The 19117-nt window shown below is 42.4% G+C and overlaps 1 protein-coding gene across 5 annotated transcripts in view; it reads right to left on the reverse strand.

Moving 5' to 3' along the window:
- DHPS (deoxyhypusine synthase) overlaps window positions 1-19117 on the reverse strand; it is a 92494-nt gene that overhangs the window by 41811 nt on the left and 31566 nt on the right. For all 5 annotated transcript variants that reach the window (XM_069231835.1, XM_069231834.1, XM_069231836.1 and 2 more), the window contains exons 3-5: window positions 15130-15294; window positions 11623-11744; window positions 4051-4147 (exon numbers count right to left, since the gene is read on the reverse strand). In XM_069231835.1, the coding sequence (XP_069087936.1) occupies window positions 4051-4147; window positions 11623-11744; window positions 15130-15294 (384 nt within the window). The remainder of the gene's footprint in view (window positions 1-4050; window positions 4148-11622; window positions 11745-15129; window positions 15295-19117) is intronic.

The raw sequence follows: 19117 nt of genomic DNA on the forward strand, positions 1-19117 counted from the left end.
TTTAAATTCCCTAGCTTGGCTTTGCTATTGCGTTCCACTCTGACTTCCCTCAAAGTCAGGGGAGCGCATAATTTCCAGTTACAAACCTCACATATCCAGTCTGAACTGAAGTCTATGGGTGCTTTATGATTGCAAAGTTTGGCCATCCCCCTACCTTCAAATGAACCACGAGGAGTACTATTAAAAAAAAAATAAAAGACCAGAATTTCTGGCCCCTGGGCCCGTTCGGGCGCAGACGGGCTTGCCTTAGGCAAGCTTTCGGAGCGCCAACGGCGCGGCCGCTCTCGCATTTGCATTTAAAGGCTAATGACCTGCGTCAACTAGAACGCTGACTTTGCAGCGTCAGTGCGCGAGGACCGGAAGAAGGGCTCTGCCAGACCCTCACTTCCGCCTCATAGTCTAACAAACAGCACGTTACAAGCAAAATTTTAAAAACAATAAAAAGAGAACCCCCAACCCAGTGCCACTGAATAGCTTCCACAGGAATATAAAAGTAAGTACTTTCTAAATCTTTTTAAAATATTTTTTTTAAATTAAGAAACAACCGTCTCCTTCTGAGAGCGCACGCTTACCTACATATCATCTGTAGTGTGGTTCGTATCAAGATAGTGGACGCTCAGTTTGGTAGTAGAGCGACCACATCTGATGTTGCTACAGTGTTCATTGATCCTGAACTTAAATGGTCTCGTACTCATTCCGATATACCGTAGGCCACAGGGACAAGTAATAACATAAATACAATTACGGGTATTGCAATTAGTATGTTTCAATTGACGCCATACCCCAATGGGTTCCAGATCCAGGACATCGACTCGTTTAGTAAATGAACATACGTTACAATTACCGCAACCGCATGGATAATGACCCAATAAAGAAGGAAGATGCCAAAGTGTAGTCTTTTTAGGTTCTGTGTGGATCATAGTTGGACGGGTGTATACAACCAAGTCCTTTATATTAGTTGTCCTCCTAAAGGCAAACAAAGGTTATGGACACGTTTTTTCATGGTATTAGACAGTAGAGTGTATGTAGAGAAACAGGTAAGACAAATGTCAGTCTCCTTAGGTTCATTTGTCAACAATGCCTCTCTGTGGTTGTTCCTTGCCCATTTATGGGCTGTATTGATTACTTGACATGGGTAATGTCTTTCTTGCAGCTTCGCCGAAAGATCATTAGCTTGTGTATCGAAAGTCAAAATATTACTGCAATTGCAACGTAGTCGCAAAAACTGCCAACATGGTTAGTTATGGCGTAGTGCTTATAAACTGGACCAGACGCCCCAAAATACAAAGGGAAATCTTGAGTTCACAGATGTATCACCATAAGACAAAGTTGAATCAGGGGTGTAACGCATCGCCCTGCCTGCAGAGAGCCCCACTCCTCAGAATGGGAGTTTCAGGGGACGCTCAACACATTTAGCAGGTGGTCCCCTTCACTTTATGTTATGCACTGCATTGAATGCGATGTATTCACACCTCTTCCAGAACCCTCTCACTGTCTTATGTCAGATGTAGAGGGCCTTGTTCTCATTTGCAATTTACTGCTTGTAGTTTTGCCTATCTCATAATGTGTGTGGGTGTTTAATGCAGATGCTGTACACTTGAGCTGTCTAGGGCTAATTTTGAACTGTCTGTTCCAGCACTGGCGTGGGATTCTGAATCTATAAAATCCACCTGATGTGGCACTTGGTTTGTGTTTCTAACTGTGTCTTAGTAATAATTATCCAGTTGCAAGAGACAGCCCCCTCATGCACGCTCCCTCTCCCTCTGCTGGAGTGTATGGGTGTTGTCTAATCTTGCATGTATCTGAAAAGTTTCAGCCCAGGTTTCCTCTTTCTCCCACCTACAGGTTTAATGTGGGAGCTGAATCCCAATTGTATGTGGCAGTGATCTGGTGTTACTCCAGACAGAGTATTGCATCGCTCATTGGTCATCTCAGGTTTCTACACATTCCTGCAATGCTGAAAGCGAGCAAGCAGGCAGGCATTCAAAAATCAAAACCGAGAGAGGGAAGATAAGAGACTTGAAACTTCCACCTCATGTCTTAGAGCTGCAACTACGTCCTCCACCTCCCAAGTTGGCCTACCTGCAGTCTCCACTCAACAGTATGGGGAAGGCTGGCCAATAGCATATGAGTGGGAGCGAGGTGTACAGCTTCAGCGCCACTCACTGAGGAGCCCAGGCAACATGGCATGGCAGGGGGGTGGGGTGGTTCACTGAAAAGGTGCCCTCTGAAAACAGTATCTGACATCTGATCTCAGTCTCTGAATGCTCAGCAAATGTGACGAAAATAAGAACAAGATTTACAAGCCAATTTACAGAGGACTTTGGAGCGAAACAAGCGGTCATATAAATTGCTGTTAGAGAAAGAAAAAAGTGGTCCCTAAAACAGTTCCTAAAATGGTGACCAGTGGATTGAGTTAGTACTTTGTCCCTGCTGTCAGGGAGGGCTAAAACCAGGAAGAAGCATGTCCCATGAATGCCATAAACAAATGGGGAGAAAGAATAGGAGAGCGAGGATGGAGCCAGCAAATGGGAAGCCTATCAGTGGGATGAGGCTGGGTTTGCCCTTATTCTCACTGTTCTCCATAAAACCCCAAGGAAAAATTCTACAAAGGCTGTTACTGATCTAGAAGGGATACCTATGGGAACTGTCTCACCAGAGCTGCTCTTTGAAAATTCTGGAACACATCATGATTAATGCCCTCTGATGTTATGTACAGTACTTTATTGTGGGGAGAATAAAGTACTGATTTGTTTTGCTAAACTGAAAGTACTGACTGGACAATTATTCATTAATTGATTAATAAATGTTGTTGAGTTCTGAGCACCCCACATTCCAGAGTACGTCTTGCAGTGCTCTACTTTACTACCCTCAAGGTCAAGTGCTAAAGGAGAGCACTTGGTTTTTAGTTGTGAATCCAATAATAAGGTTAAGGCCCCAGACACCAGCAGTATACAGCTCTGACTGACGAAATCTGAGCCCAATAACCACTGACTGGCTGGAGACCCCTGAAAAAGTTCCCATACATAGCATCCATACTTCACCAGCTACCCTTAAACCCCTTCTGTTAACAGCCAACCCTACCTCGCTTTAACCACTATCAGGGATCACATGCCGAGCCCCTCAATTAACAGCCTCACCTTCCAAATCATTCTAACAGCTTTGTGACTCCTCATAATGGAACTTCCTTCCCTGTCCAACTGCCAGTGCCCCTACCACCACCACAATAGCTTCAGAATTTCTGAGTCTTTGATGTGCCACTTTACACTAGACTTCTTTAGGCAGCACACTACATCTTCCTCAGTTGAATCCAAACTATTATTGGTAACTCACAATCAGGAAAATGTTTTCTTGGCAGTAGAAAAGGGCACTCTGATGTGGGCTTCAAGATGGAAAAACGAGAAAAACTCCCTGAGTAAAGGAACTATTGCCCTTCCGACTAACAAACAATCTCAGATATAAAACTGCTGTTATTCCCTAAAATAAAAGGGAAGTAGGTATTTGGGGTCTTCATGCCTCAAATCTGAAAGCCCACTCTCCTGTTCTAACTTAGTTGTAAGAAACAGAAGAGTATGAGCATAGGGGGCTCGAGTAATGCCAAGCGAGCTGGGACACTCAATGTTTTACCTGAAAAGATGGGAATGCACCAGGATTTAAAAACTGCTCACTTTGAAACAGGAGGCTAGGGCAACTAGCTAAATACAGGTATATTGTGATCAGACCTACTCAGGCTAAGAAGGAATTGTGTGGTACTACTTTGGTCTCCCCGACAGTGGAACAAGCAATATTTAACGAGACCTAAAGAGGCGATATTGCTTCGTCCAGTCACGCTTGAATGACGACATTAGCGGCTTGGGAGTGAAAAGTGAGTTCAGAAAGGGAAATATATGCAGAAAACATCATAATTACAAAAGACGGGACTTAGTCATAGAATTTGTTTCTTTATATCCCCATATCCCACTTAAACCTCTAACCTATATTTTAACCCCTGCGGTGTTGGCAAAGAAAAAACATAGAGCAAAGCATCCCTTGGGGAAGGCATGCCCTCACCTGCGTATTCTGCTCATAAAGCATCTGGTCCAGGATGGGCATGAGCCAATCCTCAAACTGGCAGTAGTTATTGTTGGGCACCAGCAGATTTCCTGTTCTGAAAGAGAGAGAGAGAAAAAAGAATGTTGAGGTGTGTTTGCAGAGATATCTGGTTTTCTACCACTTAACCAATAATCCAATCTGGAAAATGTGCATAGCTGCTTATCAAAATAAGCCCAATAGAGCCAACGCACCACGCAATAAGAGACTGAGATCAGTGAGAGGGAGGCTGCAAGATTAAACTTTTCCTGTATCTCCCTCAACAAAAGCATAGATGGGAGTGTGAGCCTTTAAACTGTATGCACCTGGTGACATAGAGCTGAATAGGTGGGTTTCTAGTGGCTTGCTTCCCATCCTGAAAAGAAATGTAAAAGGATGCAATAGACAAACCATTCAATAAATGCACATCGGAACAGATTTTGCAAAGAACTGGTCAGATAATTAAAGCCTGGCGAAAGATGGAGAGAGGGGTGACGAGTGTCGACCAGAAACCAAAATAACAGGCAATTATGTCTCAAATTGGAGAGATAAAGAGGGTAAATGACATAAGAAGGATACAACTGTCACATGACAGTATACCTGGTCCTTGTGGTCAGGTAGAGGCACTGCTCTGCAAAGCCAAAAGACATGACTGAAAACCAGCCCTGGCATGGCAATGCTTGTGTCACGCACAAGCCAGGCCATGTCTGGCTGGCAAATCAGCTGGATCATGGACAGCGTAAGAATGAAGAGCTAAGTCAGACTAGCAACAAGAAAGACAGCATAAAGCTAAGAAAAAACAAGCCCTGCACCTGAAGAGAAAAAAACCTGGCCAATGGTGGTCTTGGGTGAGGATGAGGAGCCCTACTTCAGTCCACACATCAGGCCTACAGTCCAGGTGATAATACAGGCCTAAGGTAGAAGCGAAAGAAGGAGCTGCACGACACAAGATGGTATAGAGAGTACCATTCAGTTCTAGCAGAGGAAACGGAGGTGGGTCTTGACATGAGTTCCAAGAGACCCAGTGGGCGACGGGGCACTCTATAAGAATCTAACAACATAGGATAACAAGAAAAATGAGAGACCACAGCCACCCCACCAAAGAGGTACAGGGAGAAGCAGACAGAAAACAAGCTTGCACGCCAGAAAACGGGTGCTCGTGGAGGAAGAAATAAAAGGGCACGAATTCACACTCCTGGCGGATTTACTGATGAAGATTTTTTATGCAGTGAAACATGAACATGGGTCAATTTTGGAAAGCGGATCTGCAGGACTACTGGTATTCTTTGTGAACTCTGAAAAAGTCTGAAATCTATTCCAAATGTAGGAGACCTATAAGAGTTTGAACCTTTGTGGCCTTATTTGGACTATCCATATGTATGAAGCATGCATGAACTGATCGATGAAATTACAGTTGGTGCAAAAAAAAGTCACTGCATATTTCGGTACACTTTTATTACATTACCTTTCAGACTATCAAATGACTGTGGAAAAATATTATGCTGTTGCACATTCAGAAGATGTGACCCACATGCAGTCCCTAAGCCAAAAATGATGAACAGGCTTGCTGTGAGACAATTGAAAACTGCCATTTCCTTTTTAGGTCGAGCGTAAAAGCACACAAGAGCTGCTTTTCGACCTGCTGTAATCTATTCTGTGGGCTTTAGCCACGCCCATCTCTCTCATTTGTTCCTGGGCCTGCCTTTCAAAAATCCCTTTACGTTTATCCCACCTTGAGACTGGTTTATTACGCTTTGCTGACTGACCTTGTTACATGCATTACTGCACGATCAGCCATAAACTTTAGTGTGTGAGTAACCCTTTTTTCTTTTGTCTCTCCCCTTTGAGCTCCATGGTGGCCATGGCGCTTTGAAGTTTCATATAGCACAAACTCGATCGGAGGTATTGGAGCTGTGCATCTCTACCAGTTACGCCACATTGTTCACACTGCTACCAAATCAGAGGCATTTTTACAATTTTGCTTTTGTTTCTCCCCTTCACGCCCATGGCAGCCATGGCAGTCTGAAGCGCAAACTTGATCAAAGGTATTGGAGCACTTTGCATAAGCACCAGTTACCTCACATTATTACTGACTCAAAGTAAGGCTTCAGTAAATAACTCTGTATTGGTACTCATGTTGGTTTAAATGTAACATTACCATTATTTTTTACGATTTTTGTTGGCACGAGGAGATTAAGTGACTTGCCCAGATTCGCAGGATGTTGAGGCAAGACTCGAACCTGGATCCTCAGCTCTAAAGTTGGCAGCTCTGGCCGTTATGCTTTGTTTGGATTGCACATTGCCCTGTATAGCTTTAGCAAGTTAGCAGTTAGATCTCTGGCCTCCTTTTGGTTGCATTGCATGTCAGCTGAACTAGATCCCTATTTAGGAGAAGTGGTTTTGTAGACTTTAGCTGCATCCTGAAGTAACACTGACATTAAGAATGGTGCCTTTTTTAGTGTGCTCCTCTATAATAGTGGGTCAAAGCTGTTCGGCGGTACCACAGTGGAATTTGTATGAAGAAGCAGCATTGAAATGTCACAAAATAAGTAGAAATTTCCTTTAAATATGGAACTGTTAGGAAATTAAAACATTCCACTGAACTAATCACTGATTTTATTTGTTGATCAAAGGTTTCTGAAATCCCCAAACAAGCAAATTAATGTGGGGTATTTTGAATTATAAAAATATCTACTATGTATTTTTTTTTTAAATTAGAGATCAGAAGGTTTGCCCAATTCTGGTTTGCTCAGCTCCCGGTGGCACCTCTGACTAGCCCATGGGCAGGAAATCCTCACTCTCCAAGCCTGTGTGCATGTGATTCAGCATACCTAGAAACCTGCAGCATAGTTATTGCTCTCCCACTGACAGAAGTTAATGGGCACTACCTGTTAAACTGGATTATCAACGCCAAACTCCAAGATAATGTAGTAGTACACTGCGGTTTCCCAAGGGCCATTTTTGTTAACAAGGCGATGTTCGCATTTTATTTTTTATTTTTATAGCAATAGCCATAGGATTACAAAGGCGAATTCTTAAAGGGAAGGTTAGAAAGTTGACCTAGGAGTGCATTCTGCCTGTTGCTTGCCATTAGCTTTGTGGTTTGTAACACATGTTTTCTTCCCTCCCATTCATTGGTTGTATTTATTTTAAGCTCTTCGGGTTCAGTTTGTCCTGCCCAATGAGAAAGCTGTGTTCACTGACTACTTCCACATACGTCTTTTCTGTCAACAGGCCTTTAAATCTTATTCTTATCTGTCACATTTGCTGGGCATTCAAAGACTGAGGTCAAATGTCAAGCTGTGTTTTCGTGGGAGCCTGAAAATTTTGGTTTGCATTCTGCTGACTTCAACCTGACAGCCTTTACAGGAAAGAGGAGTGCAGCATCTCTCTGTGGAGCTTACTCGTGCCCTTGTTTTTATTTTAGACATAGCAATCTCAAAAGGTAACTTTTTCTTCATCTGTACAAAACATTTGCGCGTTTTTTGCAAAATTCGTCTTCTTAGATTCCCTTTAATTTGGTAAACTGCCTTTTCGAAACAAAGTATGAAACAGCATTTCAGTCTCAGAGTCAGCTTGACATGGTGATCCTGGTCAATTTACACTGTTTATGGCCCATTCACTGTCAAGCACAGGATGAGATCTTTTCACAGAAAGAGCCAGTCAAATTGTAAAACAATTTAACAAAGCTTGGTTTTCTCTTTGATGTGTAAAGCATGTGCTTTATTTATGACATCTGTGGCAACTCGTTTTGGAGAGTTGGATAAGTTTAAAGGCATTTTTTATGAAAGCTTTTGTGTTGGTTTACCAACAAAATAATGATGTATTCAGAATGCAACTGTGCCTTTTTCAGAACACATACATTATTAGTAGATATAAACGCTTTCCTCGTGTTACCTTGCTGGCACTAGAGCCATGATTTGGCTTGTGCAGCATTAGCACAGGGGCCAAAAGCTCTAGGAAATCCACAGAACACTGATTATTGCTACATGTTACCACTAGGCAAGCAGTCACAAGTATGGTTACCTTGCAAGCACTCAAGCCATGCTTTGGATGTTGCCGCAGGTGAAGTGGCACAGGGGCCAAAAGCTCTAGGAAACGCACCAAGCACAGATTATTGCTATATGTTGCCACTGAACGAGCAGTCACAAGTGCATTTACCTTGCAGGCATTAGGAGAAAGATTTGGGTGGTGCAGCAGGTGCAGTGGCACAGGGGCCAAACACTCTAGGAAACCCATCGAGCACCAATTACTGCTATATGTTGCCACTGAAAAAGCAGTACGGCCACGATTTGGATGGTGCAGCAGGTGCAGTGGCACAGGGGCCAAAACCTCTAGGAAACCCACTGAACACTGATTAAAGGTATATGTTACAAGTAGCAACTGGTCAAAAACGCAGTTACCTTGCAAGCACTAGGGCCATGATTTGGATAGGGCAGCAGGTGCAGTGGCACAGAGGCCAAAAGCTCTGGAAAACCCAATGAGCACTGATTATTGCTATATTTTACACTAAACAAGCAGTCAGTAGTGCGTTTTTGATTCTTTTGCAACCATCGCAACCAAAGTAACACAGACTAAAGCATCCCTGTAATAAAAGCTGAAATCTATTGGACTTTTCTGTCTATCTACAACTTGTGTTCCATTCAGCACAATTATACGGCGCGTTTTGGCAGTTTTTGTACGGTCCTAAAATGCCTCTGAATCTGGACACAGTAACACCTTGGCAAGGGCATTCTCCATTCCATAACATAAGCACCTCAGCCGTTGTAAATACTTTATCAATACTTATAACTTACCATATGGCATTCTATATTCCATACAATGGCAAAGCCAATAGGTCTCGCAATGCAAGATCTACTGGCGTTGTCAATGTCTTTTTTAGCCTTATTATACAGCAGCGTTGTACAGTGGTAGAACGCGAACAATGCTGGCTGTGTCATACAGCTTTCTTACATTACTTTCAGTCATTTGCAACATAGCTAAAAAAAACATTAGCAACACCAATAAATATCACATAGAAAAGACCTATTGGCTTTGGCTATGCTTGTTAGAATAAGAACTATTTAATGTTCTGCAGCGCTATAAAAGAACCGGCGTGTAAAATAAAGAACTACAATGCCACTATGTGTGGAAAAGAAGATTAAAGTATTGGAAAAAGCACATATTAATGGTTGAGGCAGCAGCTCAAGTTACAAGGAGCAGTCCCGACAGTTTGAGGGCATTTTCTGAGGGAAAAAAAATGATGAAACTGAAACTGGATTATTCTATGCAAGTTTGTAAACGTGTCACATACAGAGCCTGTTTATCTGCAGAATAAGGTTAAAAAGAAGGGATCATACGCTCGACTTGGAAGGGCAGGGATCGATTACTGTCATAGGAATAGATGCACCATGGAACAGCACATGTCCCTGAACAGCCTGAATGATCTTTAAAAAATAGATTCATGCATCTATCTGTATGTGTAACTCACTGGTCACAGCTTCACGGGAACAGTTTCTGGTGAAATGCACCTGCCACACACGTCTGAGTTTATCTTGCAAGTCAAAGCTTTTGGTAAAACAGCTCAGTGGATCAATACACCTACTGCTGAAATGCGTTCAACGTTCAAATGGTGTGCATCTCAGTAAGAGAGCGTCCTGTCCAAAGCCGCAGCTTTCTGATAGAGCTTTAGCCTTCCAGTAAGTGGCTGTGAGCCTGCGCCTGCTGTCAGGAACAGTGTGCACCTCCTGGGACACAAGTTTAAATCCTCGAAGAACAGACTCATTGTTTTTATCCTTCTGAGATGAATAAAATGAGCACCCTTAAGTTTGCTGCGGGATACGCACTATGTGGACAGTTAATGTCAGGCAGCGGCAGCACACCGTGCAAACATATAAAGCCAACATGTGCAGATAGCTCAGAAACAGACAGCTGAAGGGAGATCAGACGTGATCAGCAGCGAGCTAAGGGTCAAGGGCAGGCAGGGATTAACAAATCTCGGGAAGAGATAAAATATGTCGTACAGGGGAGGGGGAGGGGCCAGGGCGCGCTGGTGCTCAGAAGCCTTCAAAGACGCCTCAAGCTTGCTCATGTCCCTCTGCAGTTAAAAGACTGCATTCCCCTGAAATGGGGACACATGACAAGGCAGCATTGAGGTTTATCGCCTTGCAATTGCAGCTAGACTTGAAGCAAGGCAATGTCTAATTATTTAGTTTATTGGGGATAAGATAATAAGTCGTTGTGTACGTATCCACTTTTACTGATGATATAAGACACACTCCGGGCTTTAAGTGGGCCAGGTCCATCCTGGTCTCAGATCCGGTAGTAATTAAAGACTGATTTTCAAACGGCTGCCTATCGAGCCATGTGTTTATTTCATTAACTTTAATGGCAAAAACACCGATCGATTTTTAAACTAATATTAAATACGTTAAGGTAATTTCGTGTCATGAACTGAGTTTGTACGTATACATCATGTTTTACTTCATCTTGCATTCCCTAAGACTTTTGGCTGTTTGGAAGATGTTGTGTTTCTGTATTTTCTTTTCTTGTAGAATAGTAGCATATTACCCTTCTATAGTGCATACTTGGAACTCGTCGCCTGTGGATTTTTATAACAGGCCACGATTGAGAGCTCTGGAATTGAGGCTGAGAACAGTGCAAGTTTCTCAGTGCCTGTCAGTGGGTCAAAAAGGGTGTTTAGAATACATGGGTCCCCAACCCTCTGCCTCTACAACCGAATAGACCAATGGCCAGGTTTTCCATTTGAGATAGTGATACAGTGAAAGAGGTTCACAGTTGTGAAAATATTGATACGGTGAAAGTAAAAGAACATGCAGTGCTTACAGGTGAGTGGGAGCGTTGTGTGTTTAGGGGTGGCAAAGTCAAAGAGATGCGAAGATAGGAATTCAGGTGACAGAGAAAAGAGGGCACTGATGAGGAAAAAGGAGATGTATGATATGCAGATGAATGAGATGTGGCGAGAAAAGGGGCGTACAGGTCTAACATATTGTGAACATAACGGAAGCGATTGAGACGCACTGAAGGCTACCCCTTCCACAGTCCTCAGTGATGTTTAATTCACAGTCTCACAATTTCAAACTCTAAACATTTTTGAAAATTGATTTCTTTACAACAAAATCATTATTGTTTCTCATTTATCTTAAACAGCTAACGCCTACTGACTTAGCCAATAGTTCTGCTGGCCTTAGGTGTACGCCAGCTGTTTTACATAGCTAGATGCAAACAACTCAACCAGGAACCAAAATATTGGTTTGGTGACATTATGGAAATCCCAGAAATCTAGTGAAGATGTTTAAGCCACACCCTTAATTACATAGACCACACCCCTTTTAGGAACCCCCTGCTTTTTTCCATCCCACTTAAAGCCCTGGAAACACTCTTTACGTTCACTATCTCCTCACTTCTTCTGTATCTTAACTGGCAAGCGATTGGAGAACCACAGCACCCTGCAAAGACCATTTCTCCCCACTCCTCAAGAAGGCGATTGTCCTTGGCAACAGAGCAGATAACTCCCTTTTATTCCCCAATACCTGCTTGCCTCTTGCTCCTTACCTGTTGATGCCGTTGGGTCGTAGGTCCTTGCCCTTCAGACTGAAGTCTCCCAGGTATGTTGGGGCCATGCATTTTATGAAGTCCTCCTCTATACCACCCGCCGTCGTCACCAGTACGTCAACCTACATGAGAACAAAATTTCCACTGAAGCACATGGCAGCATGGGCATCAATGAGATAGCAGTGGAGAACACACTGTGAGATACATAACACTGCATCTGGGTGACTCAGCAGAATTGTCTCTTATTCAAGTCAGTAACAGGCTTTCCTATAGTGATTATTTTTATATTCATCCACGTGCAAAAATGTTTTTTGCGTGAAAGCACCAGAGGAATGTCAATTAGAGATGGGACAAAGACCCTGACCAGTGGATTTGGGATATGCACCCAGTTAGGAGGGTTAGTCCTAACCAGAACTCCAAGTACTGATAAGTCACATACAGATGCCTCGGATGAATGTTTAGAAGATTCACAACTGGTCTATACCTTGCTTATCAGAAAGGCAGCTCCAAGCTCAGGCAGTACCAACAGCTGTATAAAAAATAAAAATAAAAAAATAAACCCACAAAGAGCAACATTGCTACTGCTCCTCCCTTGCTCTGTAATCATCAGTTGAGATCCAAAGTTATATGCTTAGACCATCCCTTCTCGAGGTCAGTTTCCAAATGCCATCGTAGACAAAGCAAAGTACAGTGGGGTTCTCTGCACTGCTAATCATTGCCTTAAAACTGCAATTTTAAGTTCTTATCCATAAATATTGTCGTAAGTGAACAGTTAGAGCTCAGGGCCTGCCTCTGCTATGCTCCCTCTTCCTAGCAGCTCCTTCCAAGCCCAACACAAGGCTTTTTCCAGTGTCTAACATATGTTATAGGCACCGTGTCACCTATGTGGTCTCAAATTTTTACTATCAGTAGAGTTCAATATTTGATTACCATTGAGCCATGAAATCCTGAATATCTGTGCATTCTTACCATTAACTTACTCCTCACGTAACAAGGGTCGCAGCTGCAACCCAAGCCAGAAAGAAACTGTACCAGCTGAGCCACCATATCATTTCTGTGTCACTTTGTTAATTATACCTTCAGCAGCACTGTAAGATATAATTTATGGCACAAAGGCCTCTACGGTGCATAATTCGATGGGAAGAAACATATTGATAGAGTGAGGTCAAAGGCTTCAGCCTGGTTAAGTGCTGGTCACGACAGTCTGAAAGGGTCTTCGATGAATGGAGAACACCACAAGTCAAGAAAAGCTTATCTGCCTTGAAAGAGGCCTTGTGTAATTAGTAAAATATTGACATACGGTTAAGAAAGCCTTTTTCTGGCACACAAATATTCATTATATCTGGCTGTCTTACACGAGCCCACAAACAATCATTCTGTTTTCTAGGAAGCATAATTCTGCTCATATCGAGACAGTGTCTTCAATCTAATGTCACATAAATTAAGCAACACAAGGTATTTCACCCCATATATATGTATAATGGCCAAACTCTAGCTAGAGACCACAGTTGTAGCTTGGACTACAAGCTTACTGGGCACTGGACCAGGAAACGGCCGAGAACAGCAACTACGGTACAAGCAAGGCCAGCAATCACAGCACTCTTAATTAGGCCACGCAAAGCCAGCAACTCGGGCACGGTGTGGTCAGGTCACCAACTACAATACTGATGAACAGGCTATCATGAGTGGATAAACAGTGCTCGGGCATTTACAGCTTTATTCATTTCACAACTTTTATGAATTTCAGTTTTGCCAATTAATGTGCATTTGCAGAAATCTTAAAACAAGTATCTAAACAAAATCTTCAAATGTAATTTCTCTTGGCTAGCATGGGGGTAAAGTTTCAATGGGGGGGATACATTTGAAGGCTTTCTCTACAAATGCTGAATCACAGAACGGGCTGAGGTTGTGCTAGGACTCTTTCTAGGCAGCAAAGGAGCAGTAGCAGACAGCAGGGTGTGTACCCCAGCTGCACCACCTTTGAATCTCCTTTGTAGCATTACTAGAGTTCCGTTCCTGGGATTACAATAAGCTTAACGGCTTTACTGGACCGTGATAGACAGCAGGTGACACGCACAGCTCAATTTTGTCATACTACTGCGTGCAGGAAGAAACTCAATATTTCTTCCCACTTCGACTGGAAATTAAATGAGAACTGACAAAGAACATAGACCTGACTACATGTTTACAACACAATGTTTCTGGGAGGCAAACAATTTTTTTGGGGGGGGTATGATTATGCAAATTTAGAGCATGTATGCTTCACCAAGTGCATGTGAACAGTGTTCTAGAGAAGATCTTCCCAGGATTTATGTTTGGTTATAACTTTCACAATGTTACAATACGAGCAACGATACAAGAGCAACATCACCCAGAGAGGTGCCCATATGAGAATTTACTCAGGTCTCTCAGGTGGCCTCTCTCCTCTGCCACAAGATGTTTACATGCCTGGCCCAAATCCCTTCTGCAGCCCTGCGCTAGTGAGTCTCTCTTAGGTCAGGCAGGATCTATCCTTATTTGTTGCTTTAGTTATTAACGGTCTCTTAGTAGACAGAGCGAGCAAAGTCATGGGCAAATGTCTAGCACAATACGTTCACGTGCAGCAGGAGACTTTCAAAAGTGAACAGAGTCACTAAGGAGAAAGATTTATAGTAGTGTAACTAAATGGGATGTGATAAGAGATGTTGAGGGCTCGATCAATCATCAGAGGTCTCATTAATTAGACAACTTGCAAGCTTACCAAATCGGTCATTTCATCAACCGGGGCAGGGGTGATGTAAAAGTCGTCATCTATTAGGGACTCTGCAATTTCTTAATCAAGGCAAGGTCAGAGCCCAAGGAAATTGGGGCACGTGAGTTGTTTAATTATTTTTTCTTAGCCTTGGTACCAAACAAGAAATCTTCTAGTATTCTAGCACAACTAACATCCTAGTTTGGGACAGGGCCCAAAGACTAATTTGACAATGGTATGCCACAATGCTAGACCCCCACGTATCTTTTGTTTTTATTAATAAAATGTAATCAAAGGGAAAGTTATTACAATCGCTGGCATGGCACTAAAAGCCGAGGGTTCTTCTGTCTGTCCGGCTTCCTTTCTGCACTCCTTTGAATTTTGCCCACATCTGCACTAGTTTCAATATGTATGCTTTTCTCTTGCATCATGTACACATAGCAATTCACAAAGAGCGATTAACAGAACACTACCAGACAAGCTTGAACCCTGCTTAAAGGTTGGAAGTGTCTACTCCTAAAATGCAAGCCAATAACTGACCCAAGAAAAAGGTTTACATTGAGAAAGACTATGTAGGCAAAACAAATGCCACCCGAGTCCAACCCGTGTGGGTGTTTTGAGTACGAGGTTCTGTTAATATGTTATCTGGAAGGATGGCTCTTTTTTACTCAAACCAGCCAGAACAGAGTGGGCCCTGCAGTGTGAAAGCTAGCAGGTACATGTATATTAATCCACCGCGGATATACACCAGCCTCTCCCATCTCACTCTCACTTACCATGTTGTGCTGCACCAGATAGCGAATAGACTCCCGGATGCCGGAGCTTATCATATTGGACGTGTATCCAAGGAAGATGGTGCAGCCGCTAATCTCTCGTTGGTAGCAGTTGAGGTTGATGTCATTCTCATTTTCTTTGCTGACTGGCTCCAGTTTATTTTCAATCTAGAAGAACACAGGCTGGCAGTGTTACCCATATATGCACGATAGAAACATTACATTCTGTATATGAGGCACAGGGCTCAATAAAGGAACACCACAGAACGATCTGAGACCAAGCCACGCAATTAGAAACACATTACACTGAGCATCAACACCACTACCTATCCCAGAAATAAAAGCTTCTCATATCTTTTAGCAAGCAAACCATAAGTTACTCTAAATACACCACTACCATGGGATTTCATAATATGTACATCACTCTTCTTGAGCAAACACAAGTGAACTAACAAAGTCTGCCTCTTTAATGCTGATTTAAAGCTGTGTGAAAAAGAGCACCAAGATTATGGATAATGCATGCTAAATTGTTATTCTCAGACAGCCTTTCAAAATCTAGAGAGAAAAAAAAACATCTGACTGCTGTCTAAGCCACAGCCTTCGACAGCATACACCCAAAGCCTGAACTGACGATCTTCGAGCATCACCAAGGATGCAGCACAGACTGCAATTCTCATCCACCCGAAAGTGGAGAATCATCACCAAAAAGCCAAACAACTGCAAAACCCTACCAGAGCAGCTCGTAGGCACTTAAGGGAACCAGTATGAGCCCTGAAATGGCGCAGTGGCTATGCAATACATAACAATACATTTACTTAGAATTATTGATTGTTATCTTGTCAACAGAGGTGCTTTAAGTGACATCATAGTGAACGTGAGCAAATCTAGAGTTAACAATATCACTCAATACACAGAGGTGAAAAACGTCCCCTTTGTTACCAATCTACAAGTGTAAGTTCTACGCTGGTGCTATACACGGTTATCAGCAACACTTTTTGTTAAGGGTTAAAAGAGGGATAGCACTAAGTATGTAAATTAAGTGAAATATGTTTGTTTACATTTTGAAAATGGCGTGGATAAAAATAGCCTAGTTTCAGACCCGGGCATGATGAAGTTAGAAAAAACAAGGGGCTCATAAAAGGGAAAATAAATGGTTCTCACCTACCTAGATCACACTTAAAACCAACGTTTGCAAAAATCCCACACCAAAATGAAAAAAAAGACCAACTGATAAAGTCAAATACCTTAAAACCTCTTCAAAATGAGTACCTAAGCATCAAATTTGCAGGCAATAAGGGTGTTTAATCCCCCCACCTCCCCCCCCCCGAAAAAAAAAAGAGTAACTGCTGGCCAATCAGCATCTCACAGTGCTGAAATCATTAGCTCAACCCAACCCCACAGGCACCAATTATTTAACTCACTGCAGTAATTCTCTGAAGGCCTCTTTCTCAATGATTAAAAAATAACCTGAATACAAATCCAAGTGACAGGGGTACCATCTCTTCTGAAGTTTTTAACTGGGCATCTAGGCAGGATGGGTCAATTCCAACTTTTGATTTTAACGGTAGGACAACAGGAGGTGGTGATAATCATGGAAGTTTATTCCTGACGGTGCATCTCATCTGTACCCACTAGTTGATTGGAAAATGCATTAAAGAATAATGAAGATTAATGTAATTTTTTGTAGCACCAGCAGCGCCACAGTGGCATCGTAAGGTCTCCAAAGAGATATCTGCAGAAAACCAGGTCTCTTTAGCTGTAATGCACAGGCTTCATGTGGCCTATTTTGTCAAGATCAAAATGTTATCAATGAAGCCTTCTAGTCTGGATCGGCTCATGATTCACTTAAACTGATTTGGGTGACAAGCTGGATAAAGGCGGCCAGCGGAGACGTCTCACAGTGTAAGATCAGCTGCTCAATTTGAAACGTTGCACTGCTTCTGCTTGGAGATGGCAGCACAAATCCAACCGCTATCGTTTGGAAGACAATGTAATTCTAGACAATCAGCAGTCAGCCTTTTGAGTTTACCGGAACATGGAAACGCCTTCTTTGACTATCCCAAAATGGCAAGATACAAGGTTTCCCATTCAAGAAGGGAGATGGCTCGCATCTTATAACCCAGGCTGCCTAAAATCCTTCTGAACAGTTTCTTTTTTATTTCAATCCACAGTTGGTCAGCTATCCTATCGCATAGTTTTTTTTCCAAATAATTCTAATTAGTAAACATTTAACCATGTAATTAGCTGCTAGCCCTTTTGGAATCATTTTCTACAGTTACAGATACCACCGCTGTGGTATTTACATTTATTGGAATTTCATAGCAGGAGACAATAACTGCTCAGGCCATCCAGAGGTCCACAATGAATGGCAAATGATAGAATCTGAATGAGTTAAAAAACTGAGTTCTTGATCCTAGTTTCATTACACAAATTTAAAATAAAAATAATTTTTAAAAAACTCAGTCAACAAATTCAGTTTGATGGCTTCTACACCGTGACAGTCTGACATGCAGCTTTATAAGATCTTTATAGAAGCAATATTCTTCTCATTTCCGATTGATGATTTTAGTTTTTTTCCACACTCTCCCCAGAAATGTCTTTCATGTTAAGGGTTGGCACTCCTCAGAGTATTTGACATATCCTGATAACGACGGCACTAACACTCTCAGGGTCAGAGGTCAAAAATCAACTTAACTGTACTATCTTTTGAGGTCTCCAAGTAGTCCATTTTGGACTTGAAAGGAAAAGTCCTGTGTAATCCCAGGAAACAATTGTTTGATATCCAGTAGTCACTTGTTTTACATGCTTTACCCACATTTGTTTCACCTTTAAGCGTTATAAAAACAATAGAACACTGCACCAATGCTTGTGTTTTGTATATAGGATTGGATTATTGTTAATGTGCATTATATTTAATGTGATGACATGCTCCCAGTGGGCACTCCTTCTGTTTTTTTCTTCTGTGTGTGTGACTGAAGTTCTCTCCTCAGGTACAATGTACTTGACCTTGAAACACGTCTCTGAAATAATCCCAAAGGAACTCTTCTTTTGCTCACAAGTGTAACATTATCCAGGTTCCCAGAGACATTGGATAACCCATTTATCTCTCCAACAGCAATTACTGCAGCAGCACAAGTCTAAACACTTAGGGTTGATTTTGACTTGTCAATAAGAAGCAAAAAAGAGACTCTCATAGCTAGCTAGAACTACCACATAAAAGAGTTCTGTTACATACTCTTTTTTGTCCCAGCCCAAGGGGAAAAACAGTGGTGAGAAATAGCTGTATCCAACAAACAATAGCTTTTTACTGTACATATGGTACAAAAAAAATGAATCGCATTCAAAAGCTACATTTCTTCAGAACTCTGAAAAACCTGCGGGTTGCAACACCCCACAAAAGAGCACGTGAACTACTTGGAGCTAGGGCGGACGATAACAGTCTAAATTGCGAGCATATGGCATCTGTCCTCTGAGGACTGTTCTGGCTTCTGTACCAACATGTATGGGTCAACACTTACCCACGAAGGGTTCCGTGGTCAAGCACAATCATATAAACACCAATAGGTCTAGAACTGCATCCTTTGGGTAGAGAATTATTGTCGAATAGCATGCAACTTTTGGATGGCCCAGCCGAAAGAAATGCTAATGTTGGTGGAAGTCACTCTGTCACATATCAAGTGATGAAGACCACTCTCGGTTTAGAATATAAATCATGTTTACTTCCACATCTTCAGTGGAGAAAAAAAAAAAAAGCTGCCACAGAGTGATCAAGGGCATTACCCCTCACGTGCCACTGAGTAATTAAGGGTGGACCTACGGTGTTCGCCAGGTAACCGGAGACAGATCTTCCACCTCTCACAGTGCATTCAGATTTAGACTCAACTGACACACCGTGATCAGAGACACGACACCTTCTCATCCGCACAATCATGGAACGGACCTGTCACCTCCCACTGTGTAATTGGGATTATAGCCCTTGCCTCTCACAGGG

This window comes from Pleurodeles waltl, chromosome 4_2, assembly GCF_031143425.1.
Source record: "Pleurodeles waltl isolate 20211129_DDA chromosome 4_2, aPleWal1.hap1.20221129, whole genome shotgun sequence".
Classification (NCBI taxonomy): Eukaryota; Metazoa; Chordata; class Amphibia; order Caudata; family Salamandridae; genus Pleurodeles; species Pleurodeles waltl.